Source organism: Ornithorhynchus anatinus, chromosome X1 (genome assembly GCF_004115215.2).
Source record: "Ornithorhynchus anatinus isolate Pmale09 chromosome X1, mOrnAna1.pri.v4, whole genome shotgun sequence".
Taxonomy (NCBI): Eukaryota; Metazoa; Chordata; class Mammalia; order Monotremata; family Ornithorhynchidae; genus Ornithorhynchus; species Ornithorhynchus anatinus.
In genome coordinates, this window is record NC_041749.1 from 91,535,282 (window position 1) to 91,550,690 (window position 15,409).

A 15,409-nucleotide genomic window follows, 5' to 3' on the forward strand; every position below is an offset into this window, starting at 1 on the left:
GTTGGAGAGTGAGTGGGGCCGAAGTGGAGAAAACCAACTTTGATCCTTGGCATGAAGACAATGGGAGTGAATTACAGAAGTGAGAGGCCTCACTGCTCATGAGGGCTATGACGTGGACATCTTGATTGGCCCTGAGGCCATGGAACCTGGTTCTCATTGGCTCGATCTGGACCCTGAGGAACCCTACCTCTGGCTCCTGGCACAGCTGCATGGGACCCACCATGTTTCAAAGTTCAGGCCCCCCTCTTTCCACACCCGGGGGTTGGCTCCTCACAGGAGGTGGGGAGAAACCACACACACACCCCCACCCCCAGAGACCATAGTGACTTGTGGGGCCTGACTAGGGCTGTAGAGAAGTCGCATTCCATCCTTAGAGCAGAGGCAGGGAAGACTGCAGTGCGTGAAGACTGCAATGTGCTACAGTTGCCCAGGGCAAAGAAAAAGTCAAGGAAGGAAAGGAGCAGCTGGTCCTGAAATCCGGTTTGCTCTCCTGACTTGTTGCGATGCGTAAACGGGGAGGGCAGTGCCTTGGCTGAGGACTGTTGAGGTGCACGGTGTGGGGAAAATGCCCTGCACCCTCAACCATGGCTGGGATTGTCAGGTCACTGTTTGCACTCTGAGCTCCCTCGCTCTGGTGTTTTTTGTGCAAGCTGCTTCAGTCCACAGTGCCAAGGCCAAGCACCACCAACCAACCATTTAGGCCCACTGCAAAGAGGATGGAAAGAGCCCAGGCTTGGGAGTCAGAGGTTGTGGATTCTAATCTCGGCTGTCAATCAGCTGTAACTGTGGGCAAGTCACTTAACTTCTCTGTGCCTCAGTTACCTCATCTGTAAAATGGGGATTAAAACTGTGAGCCCCACGTGGGACAACCTGATTACCTTGTGTTCTACCTCAGCGCTTAGAACAGCGCTTGGCACATAGTAAGGGTTTAACAAATACCACGATCGTCACTGCAGCAGTTGGGCTCTAGACACGTTGGCCGGAACTGGTTTACCTTCATTCTTCTAAAGGGGAGAACGGTGGGAAACTGTGATCAAGCTAGATCTATCGCTTCCCTGGATCTAAGACAGAGGTTGATTACAAGATTCTAGGACCAGGGGTTCAGCAAAAAGGCATACAAGAGCGGGGAGGTGTTTTGTGATTTAAGGAATCCCGGACAAGATGCAGGTAGCTCTCTGGCAGTCAGGGTTGTTCCAGAAGCTTAGAGAGTAAGGCCTTGCTCCTCTCCATGGTTCTAAGGTATTTTCAGTGCTCACTATATGCCAGGGATCTGTGCCAAGAAACTCTGAACAGAGCCACTCTCTGTCCCACGAGGGACTCCCAATTTAAGAGGTAGGGAGACCCCTCTGTCTTCAGTTGCTTCCTCTGTAAAATGGGGGTGAGGGATATGCCCAAGGTCGCCCCCAGCAAAGCTGTTGGCAGAGCCAGGGTTAGAACCCAGGTCTCCCGATTCCCAGGCCTGGGCTTTTTCCACTAGACCACAGGGCAGTGCTACTCCTCTCTAGCAGAGGATTCTCAGGTCCTAGGGCTAGCTGGGGTTGGGGTTGCTGGTAGGTTGGTGGATCAGGCTGAAGACCTGAGGAATTCAAGTGGTTGGTGCTTCTTAGGCCAAGAGTGTGAGAGGGAGCCAGGGGGGAAGTTCACCTGAGACAGATTTCTGCCAGTGACACTAGGAAACAGGGAATGTGTGTCTTCCAGGACAGCCCTACCCCAATTCTGATAAGCCCGAGTAGGTCAGTAACCCACTGTCAAAATTCTGTGGGGAAACAAAGAGGAGGACTCCCACCAAGGGACCCAGGTCCAGGGCTGGGTTAGGCTTCCTCTGAGCTAGCAATGAAGTGCTAAACGAGGACCTGACAAATCAGCTGACACTCAGATGACAAAGGGTCAAGCATTGGTGTAGCCTTCGGAAAGTTTACTCCTACGCCAGCTCACAGCCAAGAAACTCTGAACAGAGCCCTTTTGGTAGTTGGTGGTTGACTTGACTTTGATGATGACGCCTCCCCATTTAGCGTTGGGTGAAGTTACTTTTTGGTGCTTTGCCATCAGTTGATGATTTCTGAGGATCTGATCTCAAGTTAGGCAGGCTGGGGTTCGTCAGGAAAGGGAGTGGGCTCCAGTTTCTAGACCGGGACGGCACTTTCGCCTTCAGGTTTTCCTTCTCTTTAGCCAAGGCCCTGTGAGGGTGATGTGTATCCAGTGGGTGGGGCTTCAGGGATTCCTGCTCCTTGCCCCAGGTGGTAGCAGCGGTGTTGAACCAACTCACAGTGGTGTGTGGCAGATCTCCTATACGAGGGTACGACTGGGTTGGAACTCGGCCGGTGGCGGCCTCAACTTTTTCGTCCTTCCTGGTGGCTGCCGCTGCCATTTCACTTTTTGTGGAGGAGCCTGGCTTCCTTGAACTTCTAGAACTTTTTTTATGGTGGCTTTTGGCTAGGGGTGACATCATTGAGGACTGGCCTTTGGGCACCCCATGGGCTTCGAGGAACGGAGAGCCAGCAGCCCCTTCTGATGACTCAGCAGGATCTAACTGGGGAAGGCTTGGTTTCTCGACTGGGGTTCCTTCTACCAGAGGCGGCAATCCCTTGTAGTCGGTGGTCTCAACGGGTGGCTGTAGTGGGGGGAAAAAGAATAGGGATACAGGAGCTCCTCAGCTTTTCTGTTGGGCCAAGGGGAGGGGGAAGAACTCTCTCTTTCTTGAGGAATTGGGCTCCCAAGACCTGTTCAGCCTGAGTGTAAATAAACTCTGGGCCTCCAGTTGGGCTGAAGGGGTTGGGTGTGGCGGGGGCAGATCCCCGTTGACCAGCAGTAATGGTAGGGGTGAACTTTCTGGGCCCCGGGGGGTTGGGGAGAGAGCTCAAAATTGGGCATCAGCCTAGCACTGGGGTGAGGCCATTGCCCAACTGGTTAGCAGGAGAGAGCCAGGACCGGGTAAATTCCTTCCTAAGCACCCAGTCCTGATCTACTCCTGCAGCCGCCACCCGCCCTCCCCCTACCCGCCCTGGGCTCCACAGTTCTGTGACCAGGTCACGGAAGCCAGTTCCTGAAGTCTTTATGGGGCCTGTGCGCTAGAGGACTGAACTCGATGGGGCTAGGAACCTCAGGGGTTTTCAGTCTGATCCCATTGCCTTACCTGGCAATGAATGAGTTCAAAGCCACCGATATTGCAACTCGGGTCGTTCTGAGAGTCGATAACCACACGCAGGATGTCGGTCTGCAGCACCGTAAAGAGCTGGTTGGTCAGAGCATTCCAAGGTTCTAGAGAGGGGTTCGCGTTGATCTTAATGAGCCAGGGTTGAAAATCTTCCCCGAAAATAAAACGGGCACCATAGAGCTCAAAGCTGTTTTTACGTAAAGGTGCAGAATCCTGGGAGGACTGGAGAGTATGAATTAACGCTGCTTTCATTCCTGGTTGCATTACACTGGTCCAGGCTCCCAGGACTCCTAGTTCCTGCAAATGCTCTTGAAATTCCCGTGACGACCACATGTTGTCCTTGGGAAGTGCAGGGTGATGTCTTTGACTGTTTATCAGGTGGGGGGGGATTGAGTAGTTGATTAAATGTCCTGACCTGAACCAGAGAGAGAGGTTAGGGGCTTCCTTCTCCACCCTCCTGGTCCCTACAGACCCATCTCCTCCACCCCCCCGCCCCCACCACACCACCATCACAACAACATCCAGAAGGTCCTGTCTCTGCTTCTTACACTAATCCTCCCCTGTGTCCAGCCCTCCAGGGAGGGGAGGAAGCTCTCCTGCCACACCAGGGAGGAAAAGACTAGGGCTGGGAATAACAAGTGCAGATTCTCCCTTCTCCTAAGGCTCTTGCCTTGCCTGCCTCCATCCTTCCTTCCTCCCCGCTGCCTCCCCTCCCCAAACACATACACAGAGGCCACCTACATGTCTTGGTTATGGAGTGAGAAGGTCTGCGTTGAAAAACAGATGTAGTTATCACAGTAGAACCAGATTATCAGTGGGTTCCAGTCTGTGACAAGGAACCACTGCTGGAGGTCAAATCTTCTACCGAAGATGAGCATGGGTCGTTCGATGAACTTCTGCACCATCCATTTGCCTGCCTTGACAGCCGTTAAGTTGTCGTGTACTAGCTTTAGGATGTCGTCTAACTTATCCAAGCACACGAACCCTGAATGACAATGGAAGTAGCCCACAGGGCTGTTACCAGCAGGGCTCCAATAGTCTATAGTCACATAGCCAATGGAAAAACTACTGGTTGGGGTCTGGTTAATACAATCTGCCAGTTTGGTTGGGGGGAGGAGGAGGACATAAGTGCTGGGAAGGTCTGGAGGAACAGAAACAGGGGATTTCTAAGCACATGGTCACCAAAAGAGTACGTCATCAGTTATTTTTGAGATTCCAGCAGGGTTCAGGGAAGGAAGCAGGCTGCACTCTATGGAGCTCCCTGGAGAAAAGGCGGAGCTGAAGTCCTAGGGCAAATAAGCCCAAAGCAAGTCAAACAGCAAAAGTGCCACCTCTGCAGGAGGGTCCTGAGGTCCCAGGAAAGGATGGAGACTAGGAGGAAGCCCTCACCCCCAGGCTCAATCCTGCCCCTCTTACCTTGGCCCCTGGAGTTCATACCGGGCTTCAAAATCCACATGTTTTGATCTCCCTCCATTGCCAGCTGGGAAACCCACTTCTTCAGTTGCTGCAGGAGATCTTTGCAGCGTTGGATGTGAACTTTGGTCGGCTCCACGGCTAACCCCTCTCTGTAAGGAAAGGGTGGCTTAGGGTAGGGGTTGAATTGGGGGACTACCCCTCACTAGGTAGGGGGCAAGGAAGGTGCTGCCTCCGTTCCATGGCCCCTTCAATTAGCATCCCTCTACCTCTCCGGGGAGCCTTTCACTCCTCACACCCCAGCCGTCATCCCCTGAAGCTGGAACCTGGATGTACTTACTGAACCACCTTGTAGTAACGTTGCAGAAAGTTGTCAATTTGGCCCAGGTTCATGCCCAGCAGGGTCTTCTGGCCTCCTTCTGTGTTCTGATGTGCCAGGTAGCTGAGGTGGTCATCACAGATCTTCAAGGCTTCCTCGATCAACCGAACAGAATCACGGCGCTCCCTTCTGCCGTTTTTGGTTCTACTGTCCGCTGTGATCAGGGGAGAAGGGAGGAGAACCATGGAAGACCTGACCAACTCATGTGCCCCAGTGAGAAATCTCAGGGAGTGGTAGGGGCTAGAGCTGAATTCTTTGGCAAAGACCTGTCCCCCTCCAGCTTAATCCCCTAAGCAAAACACCCTCTTCGGGTGGACGGTCTCTTTCCCCTCTGCCCCCGCCCAAAGAGGGTGGGATAGAACACTTGGGAAGGAGTTAGGGTGTCCCCATCAGAGCACTGGGCTTTCTGGGGCCTCTCCGGAAATGACCTCATCACATAGCTGGTAGCCAGGGCTTTCCTTCTCTGCGAGAATTGTACCAGCTCCTTGTTTCTCATTGTGGGATCAGGCCTGGCTGGGGGAGGAAACTTCAGGATTGGGATACTCACCTGGAGCTTTGCGGGCATGAGCCTTAAGCAGCTGGGCCAGATTTTCCTCAAGTGGCTCCCACGCTGCCTCTACTACTAGCTTGAGGACGGAGCGTGCTGCCGTCAGCCAAAAGTCCTCTGTGCCAGAGAAACCATCAAAGTCAACGTGAGTCTGGGTCGTATATGCGTTTTGTATGGACATATACCAGTTGGGGGAGATGAGTGGGTTGGAGGGAGAAAAATGGGGAAGGGGAGAGTGGAACTGGGAATGGCCCACAGCAGGTTCCATATTCACACAGACACACACACACACACGCGTGCGCGCACCTCCCCCCAGAGTGGTTCAGTCCTCCTGCTTGCTCAAGTTGGAGGAGCTAAGGGAACATTGTGGGGGAAAATAACAGGAATAAGGTGGAGTTGGAAGTGGGTCCAGAAGACTTGCTAGATTTAGGGACTAGTTAAATTGGAAACCTCAGCCAAAAAAGCGCACGGGCCTTCTCGGTCTGGGTGCTCAGGGAAAGGTGGGGAGTGCAGCCTACCAATGAAAGTGTCTTTTTCATCGTCGATCCCCAACTGATAGCAGCGTGGGAAGAACACGTCTGCATTAGCTTCATCCAACGAGGGGAGATTCCGGAGGTTGAGACAGAGCCCAATCTGGAGAGACAGACAAGATGGAGGCTTACTCCCCTCTATCCTGGAAGCCAGGAGAGTTAAGAACTAGGCCCGTGGTGAACCTCACCATGGTGGTGAAAGAGCCTGGACTGGCATAATGATTTGTCATCTGCTCCTTACGGAGCGTACGGAAATCTACCACATCCCGCCGGGCTGTCCAGATGAAGTAGGGGATCTCATTCTGGACCAGACGGGCCTGGAGGGGAAAGGAAAGAGAGAAGGTAGGGTGAGCGACGAGTTTCATGGCTTCGACCACCTTGCGGCTTAGGTGCAGTTGCTTCCCAGATCCCGATGATGCAGGGCACGGAACCTTACCGGCCTGTTTCCCTTGCAACCGCCCTCCCCTACAAACTCCTCAGTATTGTACTGAGACTGGGTGTGGGTGCTATCTTGAGTCACTGAGCCTAATTGTTTGTTGTAGGGCCTTGACTCTTTCCATACCCACTTCAGGAGTGGAGAGTGCTGCTGTAGATTACAGAATTCCCAAGCTCCATCCGAGACATTTGCTGCTAAACCACCTTCCCAAAGTGGTTGTGTTTGAATCTTCACCACCCTGCAGCTAGCCCCTCCATCTCCATGCTATGTGAGAGGATGGAGGAGAGGGAGTCCAGGGATCTGGTGAGGGGTGTCAGGGTGGGGCGTCGAGGAGGGGCTGACTTACCATAAAGTTTTGAACCCAACTACATTCAACTATCTCCTCGGGCTCGAAGTGCGGGTACAAGGGCCAAAGTGTGGAGCCGGTTCTTCCCTGGAGGCACCCCACTCCCATCCTTGCCCTCTCCTGGACGTTCGTCCAGCAGAGAGTGGAGCTAACACAGCTGGATATCCGACTCTCATCACCCTTAGTGGGTCTGCTGCCCTCAACGTCCTCATTGACTATTCTTTCCTGGCTTGCTGAGGCCTGACGGATTGGCCAGGACAACTTTTTCTCCACCCAGCCCCGCTGGCGCAAGAGGGTCTTGATGAGTGGGAAGGAGCCGATGATCAGGAAGATCTTGTTTTGCTGTAGAGAGGAAAGGGATGGGGGTGAGGCCGGGAACGAGCAGTCCCCTCCCCCATCCCCCGAGACCGCAGCCCCCCGCCTCTCACCTTGATTGCTTGCTCTACTTGTTCCTTAATATTATCGAATCGGGATATGCTCAAACGGGGCCTGGGGACAGCGTCCTGCCCAGCCGGCCGAAGGGCCGGAAAGCCTGTAAAGAGACCAACTTGTCTCAAGCCCCCATCTCCAACCGCTCTCCCTGGGGAGCCGAGAGACCCGAGCGGCCCGGATGGCTCAGGCCAGCCCCCCTCGGCCTCCGCTTTTCCTGCTCAGGTCTGCCCAAAGTCAGTGGGAGCCAGTGGGGCGGGACCCTTCATGGCCCCCTCGGAATGGCTATCACCGTTGGTGGGCGGTTGCGAGCGCAGGGTACCAAAACGGAAGGGCCTGGGCTTGGGGGTTGAAGAAGGGTGGGTTCCCGATAAGGGAGAAGACAGGGGACCAGGAGAAGAGGGGGATCCTAACAACTTTGGGGCCGGGGGTGGTCCCACCAGGGATTGCCATACCTGACTGCTCATTGGAAGAGCCAAACTGACGCCCTCTCGGGCCTACGTGGGGCCTGGCCCGGCCCAGCCGTTGGGCCGCCTGGTCAGCACCCTCATCGTGGGGGCTGCACTCCTTATCCTTTGGACTGGCCGTGGTGTCTTCCTCCCGAACCACAGTCACGCCAGAAGGCTGGCCACGGCTCGTGCCGCTGGGATGAGTGGGAAGGACTTTATCTTCCCTCCCCTTCGGAGGCCTCAGGTTCAGCCTCTGCCCGACGGCTCTGAGATCCGTCCTGAATCGGGCTGCACCCTCTGCCTTATATTAGCCGGGACCCCTGCCCCCCCCCCCCCACCTCCCCGTCAGCTTCCTCATAAAGGTGCTTGGAGACCGGATCGCTACGCAGAGTCCAGCTCGCCCCCCGCCCTGTTTCCATGGAAACCATTCACCGTGGGGGGGGGGGGGGGCGCACAAATAACGGCAGAGACCTGCGAGCGCCGAGGGGGGCGGGGCCCTGGTCTCGTGGGAGTGAGGGGAAACTCCACCCCCGCCCCTCAGAGAGGCCTGCCCCATTACCCGCCTTTGGCCCCAGGAACAGGTAAGCCCCGCTCTGGAGCGCTCAGCTCCTGCTCTTAATAACTCCTCCTCCCTTGGAGTGTAGGATGGAGACAGTCTGAGCCCGGAGCTTCACCCTCCCTGCCGGCTTAATTCTGCACCCCCTCCACCACAGCACAAGTCCTCCAGAGTCGCTCCGGCCGAGGGAATTGCCCGGCCTTCCCCTGGGTCTGAGCCTCTGCCAAAGATAGGCACCAGGATGAAAGACAGAGAAGGCTGGAGATGGGAGGCGGGCTCGGCTTCGGTGAAGGGCACGCGCCAGGTTCAAGAGCCAGTCTGGTTCCCTTCTGGCCAGGGGTGGGCGAAGCAGACGAGGGGAACCTCGGCACCCTCACCAGGATGAACACTCGAGGCACTGCTACGGCACTTCTCTTCGCTCGCAGCAGGACGCGAAAGAGCTGCCTCGGCTCTTTCAAACGAAACATAGTCCCTAGCACAAAAGTGGCACAGACATCATGCGGCCCCCAAAGAGGCAGGAAAAAAAAACTTTAATGGGAAAAGTCACCAGAGTAAGAAAAAAAAAATACAGCAAGTGCAAGAGCAGCACCAGGTGCCTAGGAGCAGGGGTATGGGTTGGCGGGGGGCAGGGGAACCACAACAGCACCAGCAAGGGGATCACCAGGGAAGGCAAAGGGTAGAAGAAAGGCATACCCTGGGAGAAAGGGGCTGGTGGAGGCCCCCGCCTCCTCTGATGAGGGAGAAGGTGGCTTCAGCACAGGAAAGTGCCTCCGATTTTAGGCTTTTCAGCTATTCTGAGCTGAAGTCTTCAGGCTCCCAGACCAGTCGAACACTCCCCTCCTCTCAACCACCGCCCCCCCCGGCCTCTACCTCCAGTGGTTGCTGGACAGCGGCTTTCAGATAACGAAAAGCCACAGGAAAGGAAGAGACAGGTCCCCAAGATGGCAAGTTCCTAGAGGGCAGGGAGTGTGTCTACCATCTCTATTGTACTCGCCCAAGTGCTCAGTACAGTGCTCTGCACACACTAAGCACTCAATAAATACCACTGATCGATTCTTCAGCCTCCAACAGGCCACGAGGGGCCCGTGGGGTCAGGACAGAGGATGAGAGGAAGTGGAGTCTGGAGCTGCCTCTTCACGTAATCTGTCAAAGACCACGGGCGGTGAGGCGGGGAAGGGAGGAAGGGAGGAAGCAGATGCCTGTTGGCTCCAGGCCTGCCCAGACCCACAGGGATCAGCAGTGTAGAATCACTGGGACCAAATACAGCAACCGAGGGTGGGTGGGTGAGTGGGAGGGTGGGTGGACGTTTGGCTTTAAAAAAAGAAAAAGAAAAAAAAAGTTGCCGTTTCCTACAAGCACAGAGTTTGTTCCAAGACATTAAAAAAACTTGTCCCTGCCCAGGGGACTGAACAATGATGGCTGAGCTGACTCAGCTGGCGTGACCCGGCAGATCTACTGCTGCTTCTCTTCTCTTCCAGGTAGCAAGCCCCATTCCCACCCCCCACCCCCACAGCTCTTCAGAGCTCCACCAGGGCAGCTGCGCAGAGATAGAGGAAAGAACGAGAGGAGAGCCATGAAGTCCAGCCAGGTGTTGTTCTAAAACTGGAAAGAAAAGGGCAGACGGGTGATTAGTTGTGAGATGGTGCCTGCGTTGTGGCTACTAGCCCACACCCAGATTCTGCCCACCTGACCCAAAAGTCAAGCCCCATGGTTGCATATCATCAGAAAATATCCAGGGGCATGGGCAACTACAGACCCCAGTCTTCAGTGGTCTCCTCTGTGGTCAAGGACTAGGTGCCTGCTGCTGCTGGCAGGATTCAGTGACTGGCCTCTGCCCTGGGGGAGCTGATATTCAAGTTGCTTTGTCACCAGCCTCTGAGGGCCTGTGCAGCACCGCTCTCCACTTGAAGCCCAGTTTCTCTGAGCAGAAGTCACACCTAACCCAGGGCCAGAAGCTCAGCTCTTTCCAGAGATAACAACAACAATACTAACTGTGGCATTTGTTAAGCGCTTACTGTGTGCCAAGCACCGTTCTAAGCGCTGGGGGTAGATACAAGGTCGTCAGGTTGGACACAGTCCCTGTCCCACATGGGGCTCACACTCTTAAGCCCCATTTTCCAGATGAGGTAACTGAGGCACAGAGAAGTGAAGCGACCTGCCCAAGGCCACACAGCAGACATGTGGCAGAGCCGGGATTAGAACCCTCGTCCTCCGACTCCCAGGCCCGTGCTCTTTCCACTAGGCCACGCTGCTTCTCAAAGATGTGTCTGAAGGTCTCTGCTGCCAAATCAATAGCGTTAAAAGCCCTAGCCTCAAATACTGCTTCCTCAGCATCTCTTCCACAGTCATCTCATCTTCAAGGGAGTGATGGTCACATCTTCTTTAGGCAACAGAGTGCTGCCTGGAAGGCCGGCAGAGCCTTGAATCTTTGGTTCTGCCACATGACTGCCCTTACTCTTTTGGATGTCAAAGAGTTGTCAATTGGCCAACTAGAGAGTGGAGTGAATCACAAACTCAATACCAGTTAGCAAGTGTAATGCTCTTTCAGGCTCTGCAACGTGACAGATGAGGGAAATTTAGAGCCCATCTAGAGAATAACTAATAAGATTCTTAAGAGAGAGAACCTACGAGGAATGGTTTTTAGAGCCCTGAAAAGACAAGTTGAAGGGACCCGAGGAAGAGAATTCAACTCTGGAAGAAAGGCCCTCTAAAAAGTCAGGTATTAATATAAGGAATCTTCACTGAGGCCCAGACAAGCAGAAACCAGCCAAAATCGTGGCATGAGACTTAGATTAAAGGGAGTAACTTCCTGAAAGTGAAAGTCGAGTCTGCCATCGGAGGCCAAGGACTCTACTGCTCTGGAGATCTTTAGACTCCCCGGAGAAGTGGGTGTGTCTTCCGCTCTCAGATGCAGCCCAGCCTGAAAGCAATGGGATGCAATTAAATGTCCCTTTAGAGGTCCTTTCAGCCGAAAGACTCTCAAGTGGAAAAGAGGTGCTTGGGTTTCCTTTCTTTGCAGGCCTGGATTCCACCCCACCCCACCAAGGGACACCGCATGACTCCCAGATATACTTACATTCTTGAGGAATTCCTCAGCCACAATGCGAGCTCGAGCATTGACTGACAGCTTCATCTCACTAATCTCTTTGTCGATCTCTTCCATGAAGTGGATCACAAAGTCCACCAGTTTATGTTTGTACATCTGTTCCGTGTGGAAGTTTGTGATCAGAAAACTGATATCATAGCCCTGTAGCAGGAAAATAGGAAGAAGCAGAAGCAATTATAGATCCTTAAGGCCATTAGGAACTACTCGATGAATAAATCATCATAATAACTATAGGATTTGTTCAACGCTTAGTATGTGCTGGGCACAAACTGCTGGGGTTGATACAAGTCAACCAGATCGGACCCAGTCCCTGTCCCACGTGGGGCCCCACAGTCTAGGTAGGTGGTAGAACCGGTATTTAATCCCCATTTTACAGATGAGAAAACTGGGGCACTGAGCAGTGCCCAAAGCTGCCCAAAGCCCAGGAGGAGGCAGGGTGGTGGAGCCTGAACTAGAGCCCAGGTCTCCTGGCTTCCGGGCCTGTGCTCTTTCTATTAGAAGCAGCATGGCCTGGTGGCAAGACCGCAGGCTTGGGAGTCAGAGGACATGGGTTCTAGTCCTGGCTCCGCCACGTGTCTGCTGTGGGACCTTAGGCAAACCACTTAACTTCGCTGTGCCTCGGTTACCTTATCTGTAAAATGGGGATTAAGACTGTGAGCCCCATGTGGGTCAGGGCCTTGGTCCAACTTGATTACTTTGTATCTACCCAGCATTTAGAAAAGTGCTTGGCACATCATAAACGCCGAACAAAACGCCATAAAATTATTACTAGGCTAGGCGAAGTAGCTCTGAACCCAGACCGACTCATCTACACCGGGACAGGCCATTTTCACCAGCTAATTTCATCAGTCCCAAACCCTCCCTCTCTCACCTCCACAGGTTTCCTACGCAAAATGAAGAAGTTCTCTGCTCGCATCATCATGAAGCGCATGAATTTGTGGCACAGGATCTTCTCAATTTCATCAGCCTAGGAGGGAGGAGGGAAATTTGAATATCCTTCACTCATCTCTGGGTCTCTTATCCCTCTTCCTTCCACAGACCCCACATGCGGTTAGGCAAGAGGAGCCCTCCCACGTGCTAAGCTTACCTGTTTCACAGCAATGCTGACTCTAACAGAATTGATGGAGCCCTCGATCAGAACCTTTTCCTTCTCATTCCTGCTGATGATCACAGGCTGTAACAGGAGTTCTTTGCTACTCCTACAAATGGCAAACACACCTTTATGACTACAGAAAGAGAGCTGAGGATACTGCGGCTCTCCCAAGACACAGTAACATGGAGCTTAAGCCCAAACCTCAGCAATCAGCGACTGAGTTCTTCACTTAACACCGGGTAGCGGCCCCTGGATGGTGAACTATGCTGGTTTACCCTATTCGTGACCTTTCCAAATTGGGGAGTCCTCTCTTGGGAGCATATCTGGGAAGTGATATTTGTTTCTGGCTGAAACGTAAGAGGCTTCAGACCAATGGGTGCAATCACCACAGAAGCCAGTTCTCCTCTCATCCTCAAAATGGGGGAAAAAGGGGAAGTGAGAGTAGGGGCGAGTGGTGAAGTTAGATCCCGGAGGTCTGTTCAACGCTTGACCCCTCTGCCGGTGATGCCGATGGGGGCACCGCTGATTACTCACTCTGAGTGACAGGACCGACGGGAGTCAGCCCCGCAGCACTTACGTACGTAGCCGTAACTTATTTTATCTATATTCATTTCGATCTTCCCCTCTAGACCATATGCTCCTCGTCGGCAGGGACTGTGTCTACTAACTCTGCTGCACCATGTTCTCCCAAGCGCTCAGTACAGTGCTCTGCGCACAGTAAGCGCTCAGTAAATGCCACTGATTGACCAAAGTTTCTACACTCAGCTCCAGATGGGAGGGGACCTGCAAACCACACCACCCCGGAAGCCTTTCTTACCTGACCTCCACCTCTGGCTTGTTGTGTCGTTCCACAACCTGGGAGGAAAAATTCTCCAGGCAGAGTGCAGCTTGCAGGGTGGCCCGCACGGCACTCAGGTAGGGGCGGAGAGTAGCAGTCTACAGGGAAAAACAGCATGGAGTTAGAGCTTTGCTCGTCCAAGCTTGTCCCCAACATCTGGTGCCCCTCGTTGTTGGCACCCACATTTACAAGGGCCGAACACCCCGGCGGGGGCTGAGACAGTCAGACCCTTCTCTTGCCAAGGCGTCTAAGGCCACGCCGATCTGATCATGTTCTCTGTTGCCACTCATCTCAATCTAAAGTTCTGACTTGCAGGCTCCCTGAATGGGGAGACAGGTGTGAGGAATTCGCTTCTCTTGCAACCAGTCCCCACTACCTTTTGCCTGCCCTCCTTTTTAGATGCTGCACCGGTCCCTTCTGCCGGGCCTCCGATCTTCCTCTAGGCTTTCCCGTCTCTCTTTTTCCCTCCCTCCCCGCTACTATCTCCTAGCAACACGTCCTCCTTTTCCACCCCAGCTCCAGCTCTCTCCGACCGAGCAGGTCACCCCACCACCGTTCACACGCGTCCCGCGTCCAAGCTCTCAAACGTAGATTCTCCCAGCCCGGCATGCCTTTCCTCCTCTGCTAATCTCGTCTCAAAACTCACCTCCTCAAAGCCTTTGCAGACTATCCCATACGTTCACCCTGGTCACAAGTCCTAGATATACGTCCGCATGCTGTATATGATTTTACTTATAGCCGGGGTGGGGGGTGGGGTGTGTGTTTTAAGTCTCTGGTATTTGCAGTTTTGAATTTTAATTCAATGTACTTCCCCATGTTTGGGGGTTTGTCAGTCTCAGCCTTTTTGTTGTGAGTTTCTTAGAGGGTGGACCCTATTTCTTTATTACCTCCCTCGAGGATTCCAACTCTGGAGGGGCCTTCCCCCCCCCCCCCCCCGGGCGTTTTAAGCTGCAGAGATAAAGTCATTATTTGCACCCACGGCTTTCCGGTTTGGACTTGCATCCTGTGTCACCGCTCGGCCTTGAGAGCTCCTGAGGGGGAATTGAAGGACCACGAACTGAGGCTCTTTGGCTCTTCACTCTTCCAAACCTGCCCCCACGCCCATCCTGCTGGCTCCCCACTCAAAGCCCCGCCCCCGCACTCGGGGTGAACAGTTGGCTCCGGCATCTCTCCTGCCACTCCTCACGGCACCTGGTAGTTTTGCCCAAAACAGAAGCTTGGGAAATGCCGGCCAGCCGAATGGGGAGACAGGTGGGATGAATTCGCTTCTCTTGCAACCAGTCCCCACTACCTTCTGCCTGCCCCCCTTTCTTGATGCTGCTCCGGTCCCTCCAGTCGGGGCTCCGCTCTTCCTCTAAGCTTTCCACGTCTCTCTTTTTCCTTCCCTCCCTCCCCGCTACTCCCTTCTTTCGCCTTCTCGCCTCTTCCATCCCCTGGGATCCTCCTTATGTCTCCTCCCGGTAAAGTTTTCCCTTCTCTCCCGTCCCGGTTCTTCTCGCCCTTCTCCCCTAGCCTCCCCGTTTCCCTTCACCCCCCCCCCCCCGTCCCCGCCCCATTTCCTTCGTTCCTTCCCTACCCGATCCTCGCACGGCCCCCCGCTCTCGCCAATTCCCCCCCGGTTTCCCCAGCACCCGCGGAGCTCCTCCAGCCTGCCCCGACCGGTGAAGCCTCCCCGCGCCCCTCAAATTCTTCATCCCCCCGGCGCTCTCACCATCGCGGGCGCTGGCTAGAACGGAAAGCGGAAGTTCAGGAACGCGCAAACTCTGAGGTCCCTTCTCTTCCGGGAGCCTCTACCCTCCCGATCGATTTGGGGCCGTACCATTCCCCTCGCCCGGGGGGAGGAGAAGCGGTCGGATGTCCTTTTCTCTTCCTCTGTCGAGAGGCCTGGGGAATGCCTCCTAGAATTTCCAGAGACTTCTGGTAGAGACCCCCCCCCCGTATGACTGGAGCTCGCTCTCTGATTCCGTCTCACCTCTTCATTCTTCCTTCTAGCCACGTTCCCCCTGCGGCCCCTTAGGGTTTAGTCCGGTCAGCTGGCTCGCACCATATTAGGGCATTAGAAGCCGGAGTGTTCCCCGTTTCGCCTCTTCCGGCTCCGCCCCCGCCTCGTTCCTAAGGGGTTTTTTCTCCCCC

The 15,409-nt window shown here is 54.4% G+C and overlaps 2 protein-coding genes and 1 long non-coding RNA gene across 3 annotated transcripts; 1 reads left to right on the top strand and 2 right to left on the bottom strand.

Moving 5' to 3' along the window:
• Nucleotides 1-1,893: 1,893 nt before the first annotated feature.
• On the bottom strand, nucleotides 1,894-8,102 carry TTLL3 (tubulin tyrosine ligase like 3). Its single transcript, XM_007667420.2, has 12 exons — nucleotides 8,022-8,102; nucleotides 7,690-7,984; nucleotides 7,234-7,337; nucleotides 6,806-7,147; nucleotides 6,212-6,340; nucleotides 6,012-6,126; nucleotides 5,494-5,610; nucleotides 4,908-5,100; nucleotides 4,571-4,719; nucleotides 3,896-4,139; nucleotides 3,134-3,569; nucleotides 1,894-2,611 (listed from the first exon to the last, which is right to left on the bottom strand). Exons 1-12 carry the CDS (start codon nucleotides 8,100-8,102, stop codon nucleotides 2,009-2,011), a joined length of 2,808 nt encoding a protein of 935 aa, XP_007665610.2. The 3' UTR covers nucleotides 1,894-2,008.
• A 42-nt stretch (nucleotides 8,103-8,144) lies between these two features.
• On the top strand, nucleotides 8,145-12,643 carry LOC114806442. Its single transcript, XR_003754478.2, has 2 exons — nucleotides 8,145-8,264; nucleotides 12,384-12,643. It is a non-coding gene; the product is annotated as an uncharacterized LOC114806442 (long non-coding RNA).
• ARPC4 (actin related protein 2/3 complex subunit 4) lies at nucleotides 8,740-15,089 on the bottom strand. Its single transcript, XM_003430688.4, has 6 exons — nucleotides 14,988-15,089; nucleotides 13,256-13,374; nucleotides 12,433-12,544; nucleotides 12,217-12,312; nucleotides 11,316-11,486; nucleotides 8,740-9,841 (listed from the first exon to the last, which is right to left on the bottom strand). The coding sequence occupies exons 1-6, from the start codon at nucleotides 14,988-14,990 to the stop codon at nucleotides 9,836-9,838; spliced, it is 507 nt and encodes a 168-aa protein (XP_003430736.1). The 5' UTR covers nucleotides 14,991-15,089; the 3' UTR covers nucleotides 8,740-9,835.
• Nucleotides 15,090-15,409: the final 320 nt, after the last annotated feature.

What these genes read in the sequence shown, in the direction of transcription:
- TTLL3 (XM_007667420.2), bottom strand. Translation starts at nt 8,102, where the DNA reads ATGGAAACAGGGCGGGGGGCGAGCTGGACTCTGCGTAGCGATCCGGTC. An exon ending in AAGTAGAGCAAGCAATCAAG is followed by an intron (nt 7,148 to 7,233) that starts GTGAGAGGCGGG and finishes TCCTCTCTACAG; the next exon opens with CAAAACAAGATCTTCCTGAT. An exon ending in TTGAACTCATTCATTGCCAG is followed by an intron (nt 2,612 to 3,133) that starts GTAAGGCAATGG and finishes CCCCCACTACAG; the next exon opens with CCACCCGTTGAGACCACCGA.
- ARPC4 (XM_003430688.4), bottom strand. An exon ending in TCAGCATTGCTGTGAAACAG is followed by an intron (nt 12,313 to 12,432) that starts GTAAGCTTAGCA and finishes CCTCCCTCCTAG; the next exon opens with GCTGATGAAATTGAGAAGAT. An exon ending in TGCGTAGGAAACCTGTGGAG is followed by an intron (nt 11,487 to 12,216) that starts GTGAGAGAGGGA and finishes TTCCTGCTACAG; the next exon opens with GGCTATGATATCAGTTTTCT.